The following is a 22,768-nucleotide window of genomic DNA, read 5'->3' on the forward strand; positions in this document are numbered from 1 at the left end:
AGTCTGTATATTTGTATCTATTTTTTTTATTCTTATTCCCTTCGCCAGTCATCCAAAGCTGTAATCGCCCCCGTCCTGCCTCCTAGTGGCCGGGACCAGAACGGCACGTATAGCCCCTGGTGGCTGGGTCTAGAACTGCACGTATGCCCCCCATGCTGCCCCCTGATGGCCGGGACCAGAACTGCACTTCTCACCCCTGGTGGCCGTGACCAGAACTGCACTTCTCCCCCATGCTTCCCCTATGCTTCCCCCTGGTTGCCGGGTCCAGAACTGCACTTCTCCCCCGTGCTGTCCCCTGGTGGCCGGGTCCAGAACTGCAATTTCTCCCCCATGTTGCCCCCTAGTGGCCGCGAAGAGAACTGCACTTCCTCCGTCGCAGTGAAACGCGGTAAACTGATTCCCGGAGCAGAGCGCCTCCCCTAGTGCAGCATGGCGTCCAACAGCGCGATGTCTAACGGCAAAGAAGCAGCGAAGGTGAACGGCGAGCCGGTGCTGAAGCGGGCTCGGGACGGCCTCCACGAGCTGCTGCGCTCCCACAAGGAGCCGCGGAACAAAGTGACGGTGGTGCTGGGGGCGCAATGGGGCGACGAGGGCAAGGGGAAGGTGGTGGACCTGCTGGCCATGGACGCGGACATCGTGTGCCGGTGCCAGGTATGGAGACCCGACTCACATGTTAAGCCAAGAAAGGCTTTGGTCTTAATGCGTGTGTTTGTGTTGTGGAGTTGTGTGTCCAACGCGGTGTCCTCTACAGTCTTCGACATCTGCGGCTAGCGCTAGAAGCATAGTGTGTGTTTGTATATAAAAATGACCTTGCGGTCTCGCGAGAACAGGCGAGGGTACCCACGCGAGAGCTGTCCTTCACGCCATCCCAGAAATGTTTATACACACACACACACACACACACACACACACACACACACACACACACACACACACACACACACACACACTCTTGTCTTGAGCAGTGTGGCTCCAGGATGTGGAGTTGTGTAACTACGATGGGTGCGCCAGCGAGGCCAGTGTTGTTGTGCAGAAGGACGCACATTCCAGTCAAGTCCAGAACGGCCTGATGTGAAGACACCCCGCTCCTCTGCTGATGTAACTCAGACCAGAGCCGGAGCGGGACGGGGAGTAACTCGTAGTGAGTTAGTGGAGAACAACTAAAACCCAATAATTGAAAGGAAAGAATTATTTTGTCGTCTTTACATCACAGAGAAAAACGTTAAACAACAACAAAGTTTTTCCTGGCAAAAGGACTCAAATCCGAAGACGTCATAGAGGGGTCATGGCCTCAAGAGCCCTCTGGTACCGGACGGGGCCTGTCCTACAACGTGTGTGTGTGTGTGTGTGTGTGTGTGTGTGTGTGTGTGTGTGTGTGTGTGTGTGTGTGTGTGTGTGTGTGTGTGTGTGTGTGTGTGTGTGTGTGTGTGTGTGTGTGTGTGTGTGTGTGTGTGTTAAGGGGGGGAGCGGGGGTTGGTTCTGGGGCGGCCATCTCGTGGCCTCCACGCCGAGATAACGACGTCTTAACCAACGAGTAGTCTGCCCGGGGCGGCCCGGTGGTGCTCTGCAGCTGACTGGCCTCTGTCTGAGGTCTCTGTTATCTGGAGGTACCTTAGAGCCCCCCCCCCGGGCGGTGAGGGTTCCAGGCTCAGCTGGTTGAGGCGCCTGACGTCCATCTGTTCACCTTCAGGGTGACTCAATAAGTACATTTGTCAGAAGAAAGAGAAACAACAATATATCTCTGTCTGTACAGTAAGGAGGTTCATAGAACCAAGCGCTACCCATCACTAGGTTAACCCATTCCCCGTATACAACAGAGATAGGTAGGATAAGATGCTACATGACTAATTACTATAGCTAAATACGACATACGATAAGTGCGTAGATTAAGTGCCCCGGGCGTGTTGGCGTGTGACTGGCCGTGTTGGTCCTGGCCGTGGCGTTGGGCCCTGCAGCCTCTGCCCTCCAGGGCCTCCAGGCCCTGGAGCCTCCAGGCCCTGCAGCCTCTGCCCTCAAGGCCAACGTCTTGAGTCTCGTGATTCTCTGTATGGTTTGACTCCTGGCCCCCGCTCTGACGCTGCTCGCGTAGGAACCATGACACGCTTTAATCAAGAGGAAATGGATGCATGAAACATTATTCTAAACTTTTAAACTTTCTAAAGTTTAAAGTTTCTTCTGCAGGGCATCAAGAGGGCCCTGTGTGGAGGCTAAAGCTACGCTAACATGAAGCTAAGCTCAATGTGTTCTGAATGCATCAAGAGGGCCCTGTGTGGAGGCTAAAGCTACGCTAACATGAAGCTAAGCTCAATGTGTTCTGAATGCATCAAGAGGGCCGTGTGTGGAGGCTAAAGCTACGCTAACATGAAGCTAAGCTCAATGTGTTCTGAATGCATCAAGAGGGCCCTGTGTGGAGGCTAAAGCTGACATGACGCTAGTGCTAAGCTGCTGTGTTTGTGCGCAGGGCGGGAACAACGCGGGCCACACGGTGGTGGTGGACTCGGTGGAGTACGACTTCCACCTGCTGCCCAGCGGCGTCCTCAACAAGAAGGCCCTCTCCTTCATCGGTAGGCTCCTCCCACCGTCACCACGCGCCAACACATCCAACAGGTCCGTCCGTTGAGCCGTCTGATTGAAGCGTGTTTTTCTGTAACCTAGGTAACGGCGTGGTGATCCACCTACCAGGGCTGTTTGATGAGGCGGAGAAGAACCTGCAGAAAGGCAAAGGTACGAGACGTTCAGACCGGCCTGGAGGTCTGCTGAAGAGCCTTCTTAGAGGCTGGCTCAGAGCCTAGAGGCTGGCTCAGAGTCGGAGTCTGGTTCGGAGTCTGGTTCGGAGTCTGGTTCAGAGTCTGGTTCAGAGTCTGGTTCAGAGTCTGGTTCAGAGTCTGGTTCAGAGTCTGGTTCAGAGTCTGGTTCAGAGTCTGGGTCAGAGTCTGGGTCAGAGTCTGGGTCAGAGTCTGGGTCAGAGGCTGGGTCAGAGGCTGGGTCAGAGGCTGGGTCAGAGTCTGGGTCAGAGTCTGGGTCAGAGGCTGGGTCAGAGGCTGGGTCAGAGGCTGGGTCAGAGGCTGGTTCTGAGTCTGCCTCTCTTAGCATGCATTGAGGAAATGGCATCGTATCTGCTCCAGCTTGTATCTACGGTGTATCTAGTGTGTATCTACTGTGTATCTACTCGAGCTTGTATCTAGTATGTATCTAGCTCTCTGATCCGTGCTGTGGACTCCAGTATCTAGTGTGTATCTAGTGTGTATCTAGTGTGTATCTAGTGTGTATCCAGCGTGTATCCAGCGTGTATCTAGCGTGTATCTAGTGTGTATCCAGCGTGTATCTAGTGTGTATCCAGCGTGTATCCAGCGTGTATCCAGCGTGTATCTAGTGTGTATCTAGTCCTCTGATGGTGTTGTGGTCCTCAGGTCTCCAGGGTTGGGAGGAGAGGCTGAAGATCTCCGACCGCGCTCACATCGGTGAGTCCAGGGTCGTCTGATGGATCAATACTTAATAATATATTGATTATTCAGAGGTGTTGTGTTCCATTTTGAAAGTGATTGATAATCTAGAGCAGGGGTTCTCAAACTTTTGACCGCTGAGGGCCAATTTAGGAACCCGATATTTGACTGAGGGCCGTCAAAGGAGGGGGGAAACTCCGTCAGCATCCCAGTGGTGGACAGAAGCATTGCACCCCAGTGGTGGACAGAAGCATTGCACCCCAGTGGTGGACAGAAGCATTGCACCCCAGTGGTGGACAGAAGCATTGCACCGTGGACCAGGGGAGGGAGGTGGACAGAAGCATTGCACCGTGGACCAGGGGAGGGTGGTGGAACAGAAGCCTTGCACCCTGGACCGGGGGAGGGTGGTGGACAGAAGCATTGCACCCTGGACCGGGGGAGGGTGGTGGACAGAAGCATTGCACCGTGGACCAGGGGAGGGTGGTGGACAGAAGCATTGCACCGTGGACCAGGGGAGGGTGGTGGACAGAAGCATTGCACCCTGGACCTCCGGGAGGGAGGCCAGGGGAGGGTGGTGGACAGAAGCATTGCACCGTGGACCAGGGGAGGGTGGTGGACAGAAGCATTGCACCGTGGACCAGGGGAGGGTGGTGGACAGAAGCATTGCATCGTGGACCAGGGGAGGGTGGTGGACAGAAGCATTGCACCCCAGTGTGGGACAGAAGCATTGCACCCCAGTGGTGGACAGAAGCATTGCACCGTGGACCAGGGGAGGGTGGTGGACAGAAGCATTGCACCGTGGACCAGGGGAGGGTGGTGGACAGAAGCATTGCACCGTGGACCAGGGGGGGTGGTGGACAGAAGCATTGCACCCTGGACCAGGGGAGGGAGGCCAGGGGAGGGTGGTGGACAGAAGCATTGCACCCTGACCAGGGGAGGGTGGTGGACAGAAGCATTGCAACCGTGGACCAGGGGAGGGTGGTGGACAGAAGCATTGCCCCTGGACCTCCGGGAGGGGAGGCCAGGGGAGGTCTAAAATCACAAAACTGAGGTTCATCCTTTCAAAGTAATGTACAGTCGGATTAAAATAACAAATAACAGGATTTAATAGAAGCTAGAGATAGTCGACTTTTCTCTTTATATATATTTATATTTTTGTTTAAATTAATATTGATATAATAATAAAAAAAATGTTACTGGCAATGATGGTAAAGTATACAAAATGGGGACGACTTCAAGTGACAAAATGAAGAAGGAGGGAAACAGAAATGGTTTGCTTTGCAAATCAAAACATTATCTTACACATGTGGGGAACCACCATCAACCAGTTCTTAAAATTCATATTATTGCGCAAGGGCTGTCATAAGTGCGCCATAAGCTAAATTACCATTTTGTTATCTTATTAAGCAATAGATGGTAATTTAACTGATTCTAATTTATTTATTTAAATGGAGGGCACTCTGGGTTAGATGTCGGGCTGACAACCTGCCTGGAGTTTTGGTTTGGATTGTGGAGATTCACCATGCTCTCAATCGTGATGAGGTTCAATATTAGGGTGACCAGACGTCCTCTTTTTCCCGGACATGTCCTCTTTTCGAGACCTAAAAAATGCGTCCGGCAGGGATTCCAAAAACGTCCGGTATTTTGCCTCCCGTCGCAAAAAAAAATATATATATATTATTGTTATTATTATCTTTTTTTTTTTTTAAACCTACTAGTTATTACCATTGTATATGTCTATGGTTATTACGGCCTTCCAAGTTCTGGAAATGGTATCTCCCTTACGTTCCACCTCTCTTGCGCGAGCTGACTGTAGAGAGAGTCTGTCATTGGGCAGAGACCGATCTCATGTGCTCGTTGAGAAAGGTGCCGTGTATAGGACGGAATGAAACCCACACTGAAGTACGTAGGCTCACGATACATAACCCCCCTCCCCGCCCCACCCCCCACCCCCCCCCCCCACCACCACCCCCCCCACCCCCCCCCCACCCCCCCGTCAACATCTTGGCCCGGGGCGCAATTGGGACCTAGGACTCGCCACTGTCGGCAGACATGCCTAAACGCTAAAGGTAAGTTCACGGGCACGAACTCACAAGAAAAAATACCCATGTTTAGCCCCCCCCCCCCCCCTCCCCGCCCCCCCCCCCCGCGACGAAGTGTCCTCTTTTTCACAAACTCAAATCTGGTCACCCTATTCAATATGGACCATCCTTCCTAGACGGATATACCCCGAGTACAAACACAGCCTACGAATTTGCAGGGTGCTTTTATCATGGTAGTGAACATTGCTACAACACGGGCCATCAATGGCGATTCTACACAGGGGCCTACAGGGGCCAGTGCCCCTTTAGACATGTCCCTGGCCCCCCTTGTGGCCCCCCGTGATGACCAAATAAAATAACTGATTTTACTGATTTTACGGAACTAATAACGTTCTACACGGGTAACTTAGAGCGGCTAACCCGAACACTGTGCTGCTGCTTCTCGGTAAATGGGAGCTCAGCGACTACTCTTGGAGAAAGAGCCACGATTTCTCCTGTTGCAAGAGTCGAAGCTAAGTAAAACGATTTCATTTCTTCAGTGACTTGCTGTTCTTATAGCAGCTGTCATGAAATGAGGATAAAACAGTAGAACAGGGAAGTTTCCTTTGCGCTCTTTAGACTGTGCAAGATTGCTGTAACCCTTCCTGTAAGCTCAGCCTCTTGGGAACACAGTTTCTCCACACTGAAACTGATCAAATAAATAGGAAATGGCACATCGTTTTGCACTTGGTTGTCACTCTGGAGTACAAAACAAATGTTTATAAGACTGATGATTTAGTATCCCCAAGAGGGGTTCTCAATGTTTTGACAGCTGAGGGCCAATTTAGGAACCCAAAATTGAGGGTCGGCAAACGTTCTTTTCTCTTTATATTTATTTATTTAATTAATGTTTAAATTAATTTTGTTATTAAAAAAAGAAAAAAATATATTTTTTTATTTTACTTCGCGTTGTGGCGGCGAAATGCACATTTCTTGTCGCGTTGTGCCGGCGAAATGCACACTTCTTGGACCCCTGCATAACTGCTTGCAGTTCTAGTTTTACTTACATCTATGGTCAATGCGGGCCGCCAGGAATGTTTCCGCGGGCCACCATTGGCCCGCGGCCCGAACTCTTTGAAAACCAATGATCTAGAGGTTTAAGGTGTAATTTAATAATGTATTGAATATTGCTATTTATTAATGAGAGGTGTTTTATCATTTTATTTATTACTGATGGATGTTGGGTGTTATCATATACAGTATTGATTGTGTTGTTATGATATGCAGTATTGATTATTGAGGGGTTATTGACTGTGCTCGTCCTGCAGTGTTCAACTTCCACCAGGCAGTGGACGGGATCCAGGAGCAGCAGAGACAGCAGCAGGGCGGCAAGAAGTGAGGCCCCGCCCCCAGCGATCAGACACACCCACTACCACGTCAGGCTCCTCCCCCAGCAGTCAGACACACCCACTACCACGTCAGGCTCCTCCCCCAGCGATCAGACACACCCACTACCACGTCAGGCTCCTCTCCCAGAAGTCAGACACACCCACTACCACGTCAGGCTCCTTCCCTAGTGATCAGACACACCCACTACCACGTCAGGCTCCTTCCCTAGAAATCAGACACACCCACTACCACGTCAGGCTCCTTCCCTAGTGATCAGACACACCCACTACCACGTCAGGCTCCTCCCCCAGAAGTCAGACACACCCACTACCACGTCAGGCTCCTTCCCTAGTGATCAGACACACCCACTACCACGTCAGGCTCCTCTCCCAGAAGTCAGACACACCCACTACCAAGTCAGGCTCCTCCCCTAGCGATCAGACACACCCACATCAGGACCTGTTTTCACTGTTAACATCCTTATTAATGTGTGTGTGTGTGTGTGTGTGTGTGTGTGTGTGTGTGTGTGTGTGTGTGTGTGTGTGTGTCTCTCTCTTCAGTCTGGGGACGACCAAGAAGGGCATAGGCCCCGCCTACTCCTCCAAGGCGGCCCGTAACGGCCTCCGAATCTGCGACCTGGTGTCAGACTTCCCCGTGTTCGAGGAGAAGTGAGCGGCTCTTCATCACCTGCATTGTGGGCGACGGGGGGGAGCGTTGCATTGTGGGGGACGGGGGGGAGCGTTGCATTGTGGGGGACGGGGGGGAGCGTTGCATTGTGGGGGACGGGGCGCAGCTTTGCATTGTGGGGGACATACTGCTGGTGATGTCAGCCACAGGTCTCCGGTTCTGGTTCCGACCGGTCGTCCGTCAGTCTGGGTTCTATCAGCGGGTTCCAGAGGTGAAACTAGTTTCCACGGTGATCCGGTAGCGGCCATGTCCTCGCCAACGGCGTTCCCACGGGAACGGGATCTATTGTGTTGAGCCGGGTTGCCATGGAGACGCAGCGCTGGGCTGACCCCTGGGCTAACCCCTGGGCTGACCCCTGGTTGACCTCGGGGCTGACCTCTAGACTTCATACTGACTGTCGATACAAACCGGTTCTGATTGGCTGCCCGGCCTCAGGCGTGATTAGTTGCTCTATTTCCTGCTGTAGCTCCTAATGGCCGCCTGTCGTAGTCTCTGTTGGTGACGACCTTCACCCCCTAACTCCCCCCCCCCCCCCTCCAGGTTCCGCGTGCTGGCAGACCACTTCCTCACGATGTACCCCACCCTGAACCTGGACGTGGAGGGGGAGCTGGCGCAGCTCAAGGTGAGCCCCCCCCCCCCCCCCCAAGGCCGTACCAGTAGACCCACTCTGTACCCCTGGAGATGAGCCCCCCCCCCCCCCTACCAGGCCGTACCACTAGACCCACTCTGTACCCCTGGAGGTGACCCCCCCCCCCGTACCACTAGACCCACTCTGTACCCCTGGAGAGGACCCCCCCCCCCGTACCACTAGACCCACTCTGTACCCCTGGAGGGTGACCCACCCCCCCCCCCTACCAGGTCGTACCACTAGACCCACTCTGTACCCCTGGAGGTGACCCCCCCCCCGTACCACTAGACCCACTCTGTACCCCTGGAGGTGACCCCCCCCCTACCAGGTCGTACTATTATACCCACTCTGTACCACTGGAGGTGACCCCCCCCCCGTACCACTAGACCCACTCTGTACCCCTGGAGGTGACCCCCCCCCCCCTACCAGGTCGTACCTCTAGACCCACTCTGTACCCCTGGAGACATTCCATCAGTAATCAGCCGTTGAGTTAGAACAGTCATCACCACATTCACAATGTCTGGACTGTATTTCTGATTAGCTGAATGCTAGCTTTAACAGTAAGGACATTTCTAAGTGACCTCAAACCTTTGAACGGTAGTGTATATAATGTATAATAAATAGAATATATAATAAATCTACATAGTGCAATTCAAGGTACTCAGAGACTTTATGAAGGGAGCCTATGAGTGGGTTCTAAACCAGCGTGTGTGTGTGTGTTCTAAGACAGCGTGTGTGTGTTCTAAGACAGCGTGTGTGTTGTAAACCAGTGTGTGTGTGTGTGTGTTCTAAGACAGCGTGTGTGTGTTCTAAGAGAGTGTGAGTGGGCGTGGTCTAAAGCGACCCTGTGAGTGGGCGTGGTCTAAAGCGACCCTGTGAGTGGGCGTGGTCTAAAGCGACCCTGTGAGTGGGCGTGGTCTAAAGCGACCCTGTGAGTGGGCGTGGTCTAAAGCGACCCTGTGAGTGGGCGTGGTCTAAAGCCAGTGTGTGTGCAGAGCTACGTGGTCCGGCTGCGCCCCCTGGTGACGGACGGCGTGTACTTCATGCACCAAGCTCTGACCGGGCCCAGCAAGAAGATCCTGGTGGAGGGGGCCAACGCAGCCCTGCTGGACATCGACTTCGGTGAGCGGCTCCATGGATTCATATTAATCATACGTATTGATCCCAAGGGACGTCTATGTACTAATATTAATCATACTTATTGATCCCAAGGGACGTCTATGTACTAATATTAATCATACGTATTGATCCCAAGGGACGTCTATGTACTAATATTAATCATACGTATTGATCCCAAGGGACGTCTATGTACCAATATTAATCATACGTATTGATCCAAAGGGACGTCTATGTACTAATATTAATCATACGTATTGATCGCAAGGGACGTCTATGTACTAATATTAATCATACGTATTGATCCCAAGGGACGTCTATGTACTAATATTAATAATCATATGTATTGATCCCCACGGACCTACCCCTTTGTGACGACTCCATGTATTATTCATAATCCTATGTATTGATCTCCAGGGCCGTCTATGTATTATTAATAAACATGTGTATTAGGGCTGCAACTAACGATTATTTTAATATTAGATTAATCGGTGAATCGGATAAAAAAAGAAACATTTGTAATTGCCGCATTTTTATTCAAAAACGGAACCTTACTTCAAATTCACAGTGCAGACTCCAATGTCCCGGTACTATTAAAAGTAATATTAAATGATAGAAAAATAAAAAAACATAACTGGGATAACACAAAAAAAACATGCAATGTATGATATACATTTATGTATACAGTATATAAGGGATGTTCATGGTTAACCGGTCAACCGATAAGATCTTTAGCCGGTAAATACTAACGGTTAAAAATAAATTAAATCATCTTAATTTCTCTCAGATGACAGTAGATCGTTAATTTTTATTAGTATGGATACCATTTTCGAGACTCCTTAACGCTCCAAGTCTTTATTGATACCACTATTGATACTTTTCTAATATTTTGTTGAAATATAACTTGTATTATTGCCTTAATTGCTGATAAGATGATCATAGCTCAAGATAGAACGTTAAACAGGTCATAATTCCATTTTTACTATCCATTTAATATTGCTGGGTAAACATGTTTTCGCCCAAATCTCATATTTTGCATTTGACCACATCAATCATATTACCGAGCCGACCTGCACACATCACATTTCACACGGTTTGCTACTTTCTTTAAGCTAACTAGCTCTATATATCCTGCCGATTTTAACATGGATTTAAAAACTGCATCACTATTTTTAACTGACGGGACTTTCTACACCGTCCGGTTGTGTTTTCACTACCGCTGCTTTGAATGACTGTTGATGCACGCGGTGCCGACTCCAAGCCTGTCTGCACACCGTCTGCAGCAGCAGCAGCTGACAGAGTTTGGTTGGACTAGACTAGACGGATACTGAGTTGAAGGAGTTTTTTAACCCAAAGACAGTGAAGGTCCAACCCTTTTATGTAGGCCTACAGTCCAGTGTTAAGATAAGTCCAAAATACAAGCTGTGGTCGCTCACACAGCTCGCTGTGGGCGTGCATGAACCGTGAACCAACCTGTCGCGGCTGGCTGTAACCAGTGCTGCGCCTACGAGTGACGTATCGCGCGACTCAACGAGTCGAAGACCAAATTCGTTGCTAACGCTTTTAGTAATTGATTTTTATCGATTTTATCGATTCGTTGTTGTAGCCCTAATGTGTATTGATCCCAGGGACGGCTAGATATTAATAATCGTGTGTATTGATCCAGGGACGGCTATGTATTGATATTAATAATCGTGTGTATTGATCCCAGGGACGGCTATGTATTGATATTAATAATCGTGTGTATTGATCCAGGGACGGCTATGTATTAATAATCGTGTGTATTGATCCAGGGACGGCTATGCATTGATATTAATAATCGTGTGTATTGATCCGGGGACGGCTATGTATTAATAATCGTGTGTATTGATCCAGGGACGGCTATGCATTAATAATCGTGTGTATTGATCCAGGGACGGCTATGTATTAATAATCGTGTGTATTGATCCAGGGACGGCTATGTATTAATAATCGTGTGTATTGATCCAGGGACAGCTATGTATTAATAATCGTGTGTCTTGATCCAGGGACGGCTATGTATTAATAATGGTGTGTATTGATCCAGGGACGGCTATGTATTAATAATCGTGTGTATTGATCCAGGGATGGCTATGTATTAATAATCGTGTGTATTGATCCAGGGACCTACCCCTTCGTGACGTCCTCTAACTGCACGGTGGGCGGGGTCTGCACGGGGCTGGGCGTGCCCCCCTGCCATGTGGGGCGTGTCTACGGCGTGGTGAAGGCCTACACCACCAGGGTGGGGGTGGGGGCCTTCCCCACCGAGCAGGACAACGTGAGTACCACCTCACCCTCCTACTGCAGTACTACTGCAGTACTACTGCACTGATAACGTCCTCACTGTGTACATTAATGTGTACAGTACTGCTACGTAACCCCCCCCCTCCCTGAGGCAGCAGGGCCGCTGGGTCTCTCGGCCGGCGGCTCCAACGGATCACAGTATTGATTACTAATCGGTATCAGTCCGCTGTCAGCCGACCGTATCAGGACCCGGACCTCAGTGCTGCTGCTGGGGTCCCCCCCCCCCCCCCCCCCCGTGTGTTGGTTCTGCCCCCCCCCCGACGGACCCTGTTTGTCCCCCCCCCCCTCCCCCCGGTGTTGGTTCTGCCCCCCCCTCCCCCCGGTGTTGGTTCTGCCCCCCCCCTGACGGGCCCTGTGTGCCGTCGTCCGCCCCCTCCCCCCGGTGTTGGTTCTGCCCCCCCCCCCCCCCCCCTCCCCTGTGTGTTGGATCCCCCCCCCCCCTCCCCCCGGTGTTGGTTCTGCCCCCCCCCCCCCCCCTCCCCTGTGTGTTGGATCTGCCCCCCCCCCCCTCCCCCCGGTGTTGGTTCTGCCCCCCCCCCCTCCCCTGTGTGTTGGATCTGCCCCCCCCCCCCCTCCCCCCGGTGTTGGTTCTGCCCCCCCCCTGACGCCCCCTGTGTCCCCCCCCCCCCCCCCCCCCCCCTCAGGTTACGGGGGAGCTGCTGCAGTCCCGCGGCCGGGAGGTGGGCGTGACCACGGGCAGGAAGCGGCGCTGCGGTTGGCTGGACCTCATCCTGGTCCGATACGCCCACATGGTCAACGGCTTCAGCGCGTAAGGACCAATCACAGGCCGCGCTCCTACGGGGGCGGAGCTAACCACAGAACCCTGGATCAGAACCAACGGGTCCGAATTAGTTAGTGGAGAGGGCGGGACTTCCTGTTACATTGGTTTGATTGGGGAGGGCGGGTCATTCTGTTTCATGGGACAAGAGGGAAGAGGGCGGGACCTTCAGTTATAGGGGTTTAGAGGAGAAGGCGGGACTTTCCGTTCCATTGGTTTAGAGCACCAGTATAGTAGTTGACCCCCAGCCCTCTCCCACCTCACTTCCTGCGGGTTAGATGATGGATGCTCTCTCCTTCCTGTCCAGAATCGCTCTGACGAAGCTGGACATCCTGGACACGCTCGAGGAGATCAAGGTGGGCATCATGTACAAGGTGGACGGGGAGGTCCTGCCCAGCTTCCCCGGTAGGTGGACCCTCACTCACTCACTCTCTCTCTCTCTCTCTCTCTCTCTCGCTCGCTCGCTCGCTCGCTCCCCGGCGTGTTAACGTGTGTGTTACCCGGCGTGTTAACGTGTGTGTTACCCGGCGTGTTAACGTGTGTGTTACCCGGCGTGTTAACGTGTGTGTTACCCGGCGTGTTAACGTGTGTGTTACCCGGCGTGTTAACGTGTGTGTTACCCGGCGTGTTAACGTGTGTGTTACCCGGCGTGTTAACGTGTGTGTGTTACCCGGTGTGTTAACGTGTGTGTGTTACCCGGTGTGTTAACGTGTGTGTGTTACCCGGCGTGTTAACGTGTTTGTGTTACCCGGCGTGTTAACCTGGTGTGTTGACGTGTGTGTTACCCGGTGTCTTGACGTGTGTGTTACCCGGTGTGTTAACGTGTGTGTTACCGGTGTGTTAACGTGTGTGTGTGTGTTAACATGTGTGTGTTAACGTATGTGTTACCCGGTGTGTTAACGTGTGTGTGTTACCCGGTGTGTTAACGTGTGCGTGTTACCCGGCGTGTTACCCGGTGTGTTAACGTGTGTGTGTTACCCGGCGTGTTACCTGGTGTGTAACACGTGTGTTGACGTGTGTGTTACCCGGTGTCTTGACGTGTGTGTTACCCGGTGTGTTAACGTGTGTGTTACCGGTGTGTTAACGTGTGTGTGTTACCCGGCGTGTTACCCGGCGTGTTACCCGGTGTGTTAACGTGTGTGTGTTACCCGGCGTGTTACCTGGTGTGTAACGTGTGTTAACCTGGTGTGTTGACGTGTGTGTTACCCGGTGTCTTGACGTGTGTGTTACCCGGTGTGTTAACGTGTGTGTTACCCGATGTGTTAACGTGTGTGTTACCCGGTGTGTTAACGTGTGTGTGTGTTACCCGGTGTGTTAACGTGTGTGTTACCGGTGTGTTAACGTGTGTGTGTGTGTGTGTGTGTGTGTGTGTGTTACCCGGTGCCTCAGCCAACATGGACGTGCTGACGCGCGTGAAGGTGGACTATAAGACGCTCCCCGGCTGGTGCTGCAGCACGGAGGGGGTCCGCAGCATGGAGGACCTGCCCCCCCAGGCCCGGGACTACGTCCACTTCATAGAAGACTTCCTACAGGTCCCAGGTAGAGCTCGACAGTCCTCCCAGCCTGAATACCACAGATACTCTACTCTCTAGGGTCTGCAGCGTGTTTACCAGCTCTTTATACCACAGATACTCTACTCTCTGGGGTCTGCAGCGTGTTTACCAGCTCTTTATACCACAGATACTCTACTCTCTAGGGTCTGCAGCGTGCTTACCAGCTCTTTATACCACAGATACTCTACTCTGGGGTCTACAGCGTGTTTACCAGCTCTTTATACCACAGATACTCTACTCTGGGGTCTGCAGCGTGTTTACCAGCTCTTTATACCACAGATACTCTACTCTCTGGGGTCTGCAGCGTGTTTACCAGCTCTTTATACCACAGATACTCTACTCTCTGGGGTCTGCAGTGTGTTTACCAGCTCTTTATACCACAGATACTCTACTCTCTAGGGTCTGCAGCGTGTTTACCAGCTCTTTATACCACAGATACTCTACTCTGGGGTCTGCAGCGTGTTTACCAGCTCTTTATACCACAGATACTCTACTCTCTAGGGTCTGCAGCGTGTTTACCAGCTCTTTATACCACAGATACTCTACTCTCTAGGGTCTGCAGCGTGTTTACCAGCTCTTTATACCACAGATACTCTACTCTCTAGGGTCTACAGCGTGTTTACCAGCTCTTTATACCACAGATACTCTACTCTCTGGGGTCTGCAGCGTGTTTACCAGCTCTTTATACCACAGATACTCTACTCTCTGGGGTCTGCAGCATGTTTACCAGCTCTTTATACCACAGATACTCTACTCTCTGGGGTCTGCAGCGTGTTTACCAGCTCTTTATACCACAGATGCTCTACTCTCTAGGGTCTGCAGCGTGTTTACCAGCTCTTTGTACCACAGATACTCTACTCTGGGGTCTACAGCGTGTTTACCAGCTCTTTATACCACAGATACTCTACTCTCTGGGGTCTACAGCGTGCTTACCAGCTCTCGTTTTGAAGACCAATCACCGCCCATCGTTTCATTGGGAATAGCGGCAGTCTATACTTCCAGCATAAAGTGTACATATTTATAATTTGAAATTCGTCCCAGCCTTTATACCACAGATACTTTCGGGTCTATAGCGTATAACCACGTTGTCTGATTACAGTTTAATGTTACAGTAAGCTGTCAACATCCTAATTAACACCGCAACTGTAAATGAACCACACAGAGATAACCATGGCAACCAGTCAAACAAATGTTCTCTTTGCGATCATTCTGCTCGGTGTTCATGAACAAATAATCCCCCTATAGCGCGATGGCGGTCCACCTTAAAGAAAAGTAACAAATTCATTAATTAATAAAGAAACGGTTAACCGTGTACACGAAACAACAAAGGGGTCGTGTCACGTGTGACGTTTACACCCCTAGTTGGTACGTCTGTGTATGTGTGTCTTTCTAGGTTAGTGAGTCCCTGTCTGTATTTGTGTACCTGTGAGTCTAACTCTAGGTGTGTGTGTGTGTGTGTCTAGCGATGTGAGTGTCTATATGTGTGTGTGTGTGTGTGTGTGTGTGTGTGTCTAGCGATGTGAGTGTCTATATGTGTGTGTGTGCGTCTAGCTGTGTGTGTGTGGGGGGGTGTGTGTCTAGCAGTCAGTGTGTGTCTAGCGGTGTGTCTGTTTGCGCTTCTAGCGGTGTGTGTGTGTGTGCTCATCTAGCTGTGTGTGTGCGTCTAGCTGTGTGTGTGTGTGTGTGTGTGTGCGTGTGTCTAGCTGTGTGTGTGTGTGCGTGTGTCTAGCTGTGTGCTTGTGTGCATCTAGCTGTGTGTGTGTGTGTGTGTGTGTGTGTGTGTGTGTGTCTAGCGATGTGAGTGTCTCTATGTGTGTGTGTGCGTCTAGCTGTGTGTGTGTGGGGGGGTGTGTGTCTAGCAGTCAGTGTGTGTCTAGCGGTGTGTCTGTTTGCGCTTCTAGCGGTGTGTGTGTGTGTGCTCATCTAGCTGTGTGTGTGCGTCTAGCTGTGTGTGTGTGTGTGTGCGTGTGTCTAGCTGTGTGTGTGTGTGCGTGTGTCTAGCTGTGTGTGTGTGTGCGTGTGTCTAGCTGTGTGCTTGTGTGCATCTAGCTGTGTGTGTGTGTGTGTGTGTGTGTGTGTGTGTGTGTGTGTGCTCTCATCTAGCTGTGTGTGTGCGTCTAGCTGTGTGTGTGTGTGTGTGTGTGTGTGCGTGTGTCTAGCTGTGTGTGTGTGCGTGTGTCTAGCTGTGTGCTGTGTGCATCTAGCTGTGTGTGTGTGTGTGTGTGTGTGTGTGTGTGTGTGTGTGTGTGTGTGTGTGTGTGTGTGTGTGTGTGTGTGTGTGTGTGTGTGTGTGTGTGTGTGTGTGTGTGTGTGTGTGTGTGTGTGTGTGTGTCTAGCTGTGTGTGAGTGACAGCTTGTTGCTCTAATGTAACTAAACCACTCCGGTCTTTCAGGAAGAAGCCGCTCATGTTTCATCTTTCTGCGTTTTTTCTTTATTTCCTGTTTTTTTCTTTCTTCTTCTTCAGTTAAATGGGTTGGCGTCGGAAAGTCCCGGGAGAGCATGATCAAGCTGTTCTGATTGGTGGTTCCTCTGAACCAATGGGACGGCCGGAGGCGGATCAGACCACAGACTGCCCAGGCGCTCGCCTTCACTTTTAGTTGTTTTCGACATTTCCGGTAATTCTTCCAATTTGTGTAATTTAAGATGGATTCACGATACATTCGGTATTTATTAGAGTCTTTTAAAGCGGAGGTGAACTTCAGTTGGTCTGGACGTTGTTTCTGAGGGTTTAGTCTGAACATTTAAGACTTGGAGACGTAGGGTTTATAACGGACTAGAGATCATTTTACATCTTTATACTACTGTAAGTACACATTGTTCGGTTCATTTGGATCCTGTTTTTAATCAACTACACTATTGGTGCAGTGTGAGGGACAATAATAAAGTTATAAAATAACAAAAGAAGATGAACCAGATTATTTTTCTTGTTTTTGAAATGTTAATTGATGGTCCATCCTGTAAATGACCACAGCGCCACTAGTGACCAGCAGCAGAGCCCCCCTGTCCCTGGGGCCTCGACCCCTGCCCTGTGACCAGGCAGGGGTCGAGAGCCAGCAGGTCCTTCTGGGTCAGGGGGGGGTCGGCGTTACATTTGTTGGTGTCAATAGTTCCTGTTTCCCATGCTCTTCCATTTCATTGTGATTCACTGACTGTTACTGCTGTTAATAAATGTCTTCATTTGACCTTCGTGCCTCTGGGTGAGTTTGTTTACTGGCCTTACCAACTCTTCTACCAATCGTGGAGAGCTACAGAGATTTGAAATGTGTGTTGTTACACGTGCCGATGGAGTTGTCCGATGTGTGAGGGGGAGGAGTCACGATGAGCCATGTCCGAGTGGATCCAGTTGTGGCCTCACAAGTGGGAGTGGCCTTCCTGGCGGACTGTACCAACTGGTGGCTTGGGGCATGTCTCGTTCGCTGTGGACCCTTCCGCTGGTGATGTCACAACTGGAAGGATTTAAAATGGCTTCTTAAGGCTGGTGAGTGGTAGTAACATAGGTGCCCTTTCTCAAAGAAACGTATTACGGTCGTAATATCTTAACGATCATGAACCTCAGCCCCACCTTAGGCCCTGTTTACACGACTACGCCTGCGGGTGAAAACGACACAATATTTTATCAGATGGGCCTTTCGTTTAGACGGCGACAGGGAAAAAGGGAAACCACTTTTTTTACCGTTGTGTTTCCGGCTAAAGGGTTAACCACGCAGAAGTGTGCTCTCATCTGCCCACGCTGGCTCTCGTCGCGTACGCATTTACGTCACATCCTGTGCAGTACAGGCAAGCGAGCCACCTGCCATGCATTCTGCATAGAATTTCACACACACCGTATGCATGCAGATTTCCCCTAAAAAAAAGCTTGTCTAAACGCGGAATAAAAAGTGAACTTAACGCCATAATTGGGTTTATCTGTCTTGATCATCTCCGTCTAAATTGAGCCTTAGTTAGCCACAGCAGTCTGTTTGTTTGGAACTGAATATTTTATTACACACACACACACACACACAGCTGCTGTTTCCTCCCGTCTCCTTCAGTATGTCCCCCCCCCCCTCCTTCCTTCAGTATGTCCCCCCCCCCTCCTTCCTTCAGTATGTCGTCCCCCCCTCCTTCCTTCAGTATGTCGTCCCCCCCTCCTTCCTTCAGTATGTCGTCCCCCCCTCCTTCCTTCAGTATGTCGTCCCCCCCTCCTTCCTTCAGTATGTCCCCCCCCCCTCCTTCCTTCAGTATGTCCCCCCCCCTCCTTCCTTCAGTATGTCCCCCCCCCCCCCTCCTTCCTTCAGTATGTCCCCCCCCCCTCCTTCCTTCAGTATGTCGTCGTCCCCCCCTCCTTCCTTCAGTATGTCCCCCCCCCCTCCTTCCTTCAGTATGTCCCCCCCCCCCTCCTTCCTTCAGTATGTCCCCCCCCCCTCCATGGTAAAAGCCTTGTGCAGGGATGTGATTAACGGACAGAATGGATTCTAACCGGATCATTACAAGGTGTGAAGCCGCTCAGAGTGGTTCTTCTGCTGGTGTTAGTGATCTCACCGCTCAGAACCTGTTTCTGAACAAATATCTTGCTAATATTTGAATCTTATTCAGCCAATGGGCTTCTGGCGTGGGGCGACGTTAGTTTGGTGTGAGTTGGGTTTGACCTTTCACACCGGGCTTGACTTTCCCCCGTCTGCCACCTTTATGTACTGGGATCAGTTTGTTTCATGGAGCCGTCCAAGTTGGCCTTCGCGCAAATCATTTGTACGGGTGTTGATCAGGCGTTAGTTAAACCACCTCTGGATCAGCTTCACAGCCTCGGCTCCTCCTCTCCTCTAATACTACATGGATGTGTACTTTATACACCTCCGCACTGTAACATCAGATAGATGTGTACTTTATACACCTCCGCACTGTAACATCAGATAGATAGATGTGTACTTTATACACCTCCGCACTGTAACATCAGATAGATAGGTGTGTACTTTATACACCTCCGCACTGTAACATCAGATAGATAGATGTGTACTTTATACACCTCCGCACTGTAACATCAGATAGATAGGTGTGTACTTTATACACCTCCGCACTGTAACATCAGATAGGTGTGTACTTTATACACCTCCGCACTGTAACATCAGATAGATAGGTGTGTACTTTACACACCTCCGCACTGTAACATCAGATAGATAGGTGTGTACTTTACACACCTCCGCACTGTAACATCAGATAGATGTGTACTTGATACACCTCCGCACTGTAACATCAGATAGATAGGTGTGTACTTTATACACCTCCGCACTGTAACATCAGATAGATAGGTGTGTACTTTATACACCTCCGCACTGTAACATCAGATAGATAGGTGTGTACTTTATACACCTCACTGTAACATCAGATAGATAGGTGTGTACTTTATACACCTCCGCACTGTAACATCAGATAGATGTGTACTTTATACACCTCCGCACTGTAACATCAGATAGATAGATGTGTACTTGATACACCTCCGCACTGTAACATCAGATAGATAGGTGTGTACTTTATACACCTCCGCACTGTAACATCAGATAGATAGGTGTGTACTTTATACACCTCACTGTAACATCAGATAGATAGATGTGTACTTTATACACCTCCTCACTGTAACATCAGATAGATAGGTGTGTACTTTATACACCTCCGCACTGTAACATCAGATAGATAGGTGTGTACTTTATACACCTCCGCACTGTAACATCAGATAGATAGGTGTGTACTTTATACACCTCCGCACTGTAACATCAGATAGATAGGTGTGTACTTTATACACCTCACTGTAACATCAGATAGATAGATGTGTACTTTATACACCTCCTCACTGTAACATCAGATAGATAGGTGTGTACTTTATACACCTCCGCACTGTAACATCAGATAGATAGGTGTGTACTTTATACACCTCCGCACTGTAACATCAGATAGATAGATGTGTACTTGATACACCTCCGCACTGTAACATCAGATAGATAGATGTGTACTTGATACACCTCCGCACTGTAACATCAGATAGATAGGTGTAGACTGTATGCACCTCACAGCCTGTTCCTCCTCTCCTCTGTGATGCTGTTGCTTTACCAGAGAACATCAATACGGTGTTTCTCCCACATCTTCCCGTAGCTCTAAAGTGCCTCCTTAGTGGCCTGAACTGCACACGTCTGCAAAGCCTCAGTGTGCGGCCGAAGGAACGCCGGCGTCATCACAAACGAGGCTTCATGAATGTGAGATGAGTTAATTGAAAAAAAAAAAAAGTATTCTCCTCATAATCGAAGTCCAGTCATCAGACGCTCACTCATCTCCCCGCCGCCCAAGCGTCCGGTCTCTGTGATCGCAGACCTGTCGCATTTCACCTCCTGTCGCCTTACTCCTCCTGTCGCCTTACTCCTCCTGAAGTCCTACTCCTCCTGTCGCCTTACTCCTCCTGAAGTCCTACTCCTCCTGAAGTCCTACTCCTCCTGAAGTCCTACTCCTCCTGAAGTCCTACTCCTCCTCAAGCCTTCACGTTCTGGCGCTGGTGCGACGGTTAACTGCTGAACTTACTCTCTCTCCCTGTGGATTCAGGCTCCCTAGAAAAACGTTGAAGCAACCGGTGGAGGAAGAGCCAGAGGAAAAAGTAAGGAGCCTTTAGTGTGTGTGTGTGTGTGTGTGTGTGTGTGTGTGTGTGTGTGTGTGTGTGTCTTTGGAAATAAGTGGATCCGTGAGCGATTATTATAAAGAAATAGTCTACTGATTGATTACAGGTTTTAAATGTACATTTAATACCAGGATTTCCATAAATAATGTGGCTGAAGATGTGGTTATTAAAGAACCAGTATGACGACTGATGGATGTGGAGATCTTTCCGGTCATTTTCCGTCGGCGAATCGAACACGCCTCTCTGAATAACAAGTTATAACGGCAGGATTATCAAAGAGAAGAGACGTTAAATAGAGCAAAACAACAATCATGTGTCTTTAAGAGTAGGACTCTGAAATTTGGACATCCCTAATATCTTAATGTAGTAGACATTGATTCATTAGAAGAGGAATTTACTGTTTCTCTATTGGCTGAGCTGCTGGCCTCATCCAGAGTGTTGACCTCTGACCTTTGGAGCTCCGGCCAGAGCGTTGACCTCTGACCTGACAGAGCTCCGCCCAGAGTGTTGACCTGTGACCTTTGGAGCTCCGGCCAGAGTGTTGACCTCTGACCTTTGGAGCTCCGGCCAGAGCGTTGACCTCTGACCTTTGGAGCTCCGGCCAGAGCGTTGACCTCTGACCTCTCAGAGCTCCGGCCAGAGCGTTGACCTCTGACCTCTCAGAGCTCCGGCCAGAGCGTTGACCTCTGACCTCTCAGAGCTCCGGCCAGAGCGTTGACCTCTGACCTCTCGGAGCTCCTTCTGGCCGCTCCTTCTGGGAGGAGGCAGCAGAGCGTTGACCTCTGACCCCTCGGAGCTCCTTCTGGCCGCTCCTTCTGGGAGGAGGCAGCAGAGCGTTGACCTCTGACCCCTCGGAGCTCCTTCTGGGAGGAGGCAGCAGAGCGTTGACCTCTGACCCCTCGGAGCTCCTTCTGGCCGCTCCTTCTGGGAGGAGGCAGCAGAGCGTTGACCTCTGACCCCTCGGAGCTCCTTCTGGCCGCTCCTTCTGGGAGGAGGCAGCAGAGCGTTGACCTCTGACCCCTCGGAGCTCCTTCTGGCCGCTCCTTCTGGGAGGAGGCAGCAGAGCGTTGACCTCTGACCCCTCGGAGCTCCTTCTGGCCGCTCCTTCTGGGAGGAGGCAGCAGCGCGTTGACCTCTGACCCCTCGGAGCTCCTTCTGGGAGGAGGCAGCAGAGCGTTGACCTCTGACCCCTCGGAGCTCCTTCTAGCCGCTCCTTCTGGGAGGAGGCAGCAGAGCGTTGACCTCTGACCCCTCGGAGCTCCTTCTGGCCGCTCCTTCTGGGAGGAGGCAGCAGAGCGTTGACCTCTGACCTCTCGGAGCTCCTTCTGGGAGGAGGCAGCAGAGCGTTGACCTCTGACCCCTCGGAGCTCCTTCTGGGAGGAGGCAGCAGAGCGTTGACCTCTGACCCCTCGGAGCTCCTTCTGGCCGCTCCTTCTGGGAGGAGGCAGCAGAGCGTTGACCTCTGACCCCTCGGAGCTCCTTCTGGGAGGAGGCAGCAGAGCGTTGACCTCTGACCCCTCGGAGCTCCTTCTGGGAGGGGGCAGCAGCGCGAGGCTCTTACCCAGATTGAGTTGAAGGAGCTGAAATGTGTTTAGCAGTTTATTTGGTGAGTGCCTACAATAAATCAGATTGAGCCTTTCCAGCAATAGGAGGCCTGACTCACCTTGGACTGCAGTAGTGATGGGTGATGGAGGATCACGTTACACATTACAGAGTCTTTCATTAAGCCACGAGGTGGAAGTCCTGGTGCACGTGGATGTACAGGTTTGAGGTGGACGTTAGGACATTGGTGTATTTTATATTTATTGTAGAATTACAGTATGTATATATTCTAATATATGTATATATTTATATATATACACGGTTGTAAGTATTTTGTCTATAGTTTCAAACACCCAAAACTGTTTTTATTTTTCTAATGAAGTTCTTTTGATTCCCCATTATGTGGTGAATCGAATGGAAATGAATAATAATCATTCATATTTCCCTCATGTTTAGGTTCTTGTTTCATAGTCCAAATGTCTACGAGTGCCGTAAACGACTGGAGCCTCAGGAGGTTGCAGGTGAAGGTGCAGTAGGGAAGGTTTAAGAGCTTTAACACGGTCAGCTGTTAGACGGTGAAGCACTCAGAGGATGTGTTCCTAGTTGGAGGCTCGGTCTCCGTGACGATTAGACTTAAGACTGCTCCTGCCT

The 22,768-nt window shown here is 50.7% G+C and overlaps 1 protein-coding gene across 1 annotated transcript; it reads left to right on the forward strand.

Annotated features, from left to right (window-relative positions):
- The first annotated feature begins 345 nt into the window (after window positions 1-345).
- Window positions 346-17,120, forward strand: adssl (adenylosuccinate synthase, like). Its single transcript, XM_056595008.1, has 13 exons — window positions 346-651; window positions 2,462-2,564; window positions 2,656-2,724; window positions 3,411-3,461; window positions 6,793-6,859; window positions 7,414-7,521; window positions 8,081-8,162; window positions 9,164-9,290; window positions 11,426-11,580; window positions 12,251-12,375; window positions 12,692-12,789; window positions 13,774-13,923; window positions 16,403-17,120. The coding sequence occupies exons 1-13, from the start codon at window positions 430-432 to the stop codon at window positions 16,453-16,455; spliced, it is 1,410 nt and encodes a 469-aa protein (XP_056450983.1). The 5' UTR covers window positions 346-429; the 3' UTR covers window positions 16,456-17,120.
- The last annotated feature ends 5,648 nt before the right edge of the window (window positions 17,121-22,768 follow it).

The sequence above is a fragment of the Gadus chalcogrammus genome, chromosome 7, assembly GCF_026213295.1.
Source record: "Gadus chalcogrammus isolate NIFS_2021 chromosome 7, NIFS_Gcha_1.0, whole genome shotgun sequence".
Taxonomy (NCBI): Eukaryota; Metazoa; Chordata; class Actinopteri; order Gadiformes; family Gadidae; genus Gadus; species Gadus chalcogrammus.

What these genes read in the sequence shown, in the direction of transcription:
- adssl (XM_056595008.1), top strand. Translation starts at nt 430, where the DNA reads ATGGCGTCCAACAGCGCGATGTCTAACGGCAAAGAAGCAGCGAAGGTG. An exon ending in GAAGGCCCTCTCCTTCATCG is followed by an intron (nt 2,565 to 2,655) that starts GTAGGCTCCTCC and finishes TCTGTAACCTAG; the next exon opens with GTAACGGCGTGGTGATCCAC. An exon ending in GGGAGCTGGCGCAGCTCAAG is followed by an intron (nt 8,163 to 9,163) that starts GTGAGCCCCCCC and finishes GTGTGTGTGCAG; the next exon opens with AGCTACGTGGTCCGGCTGCG.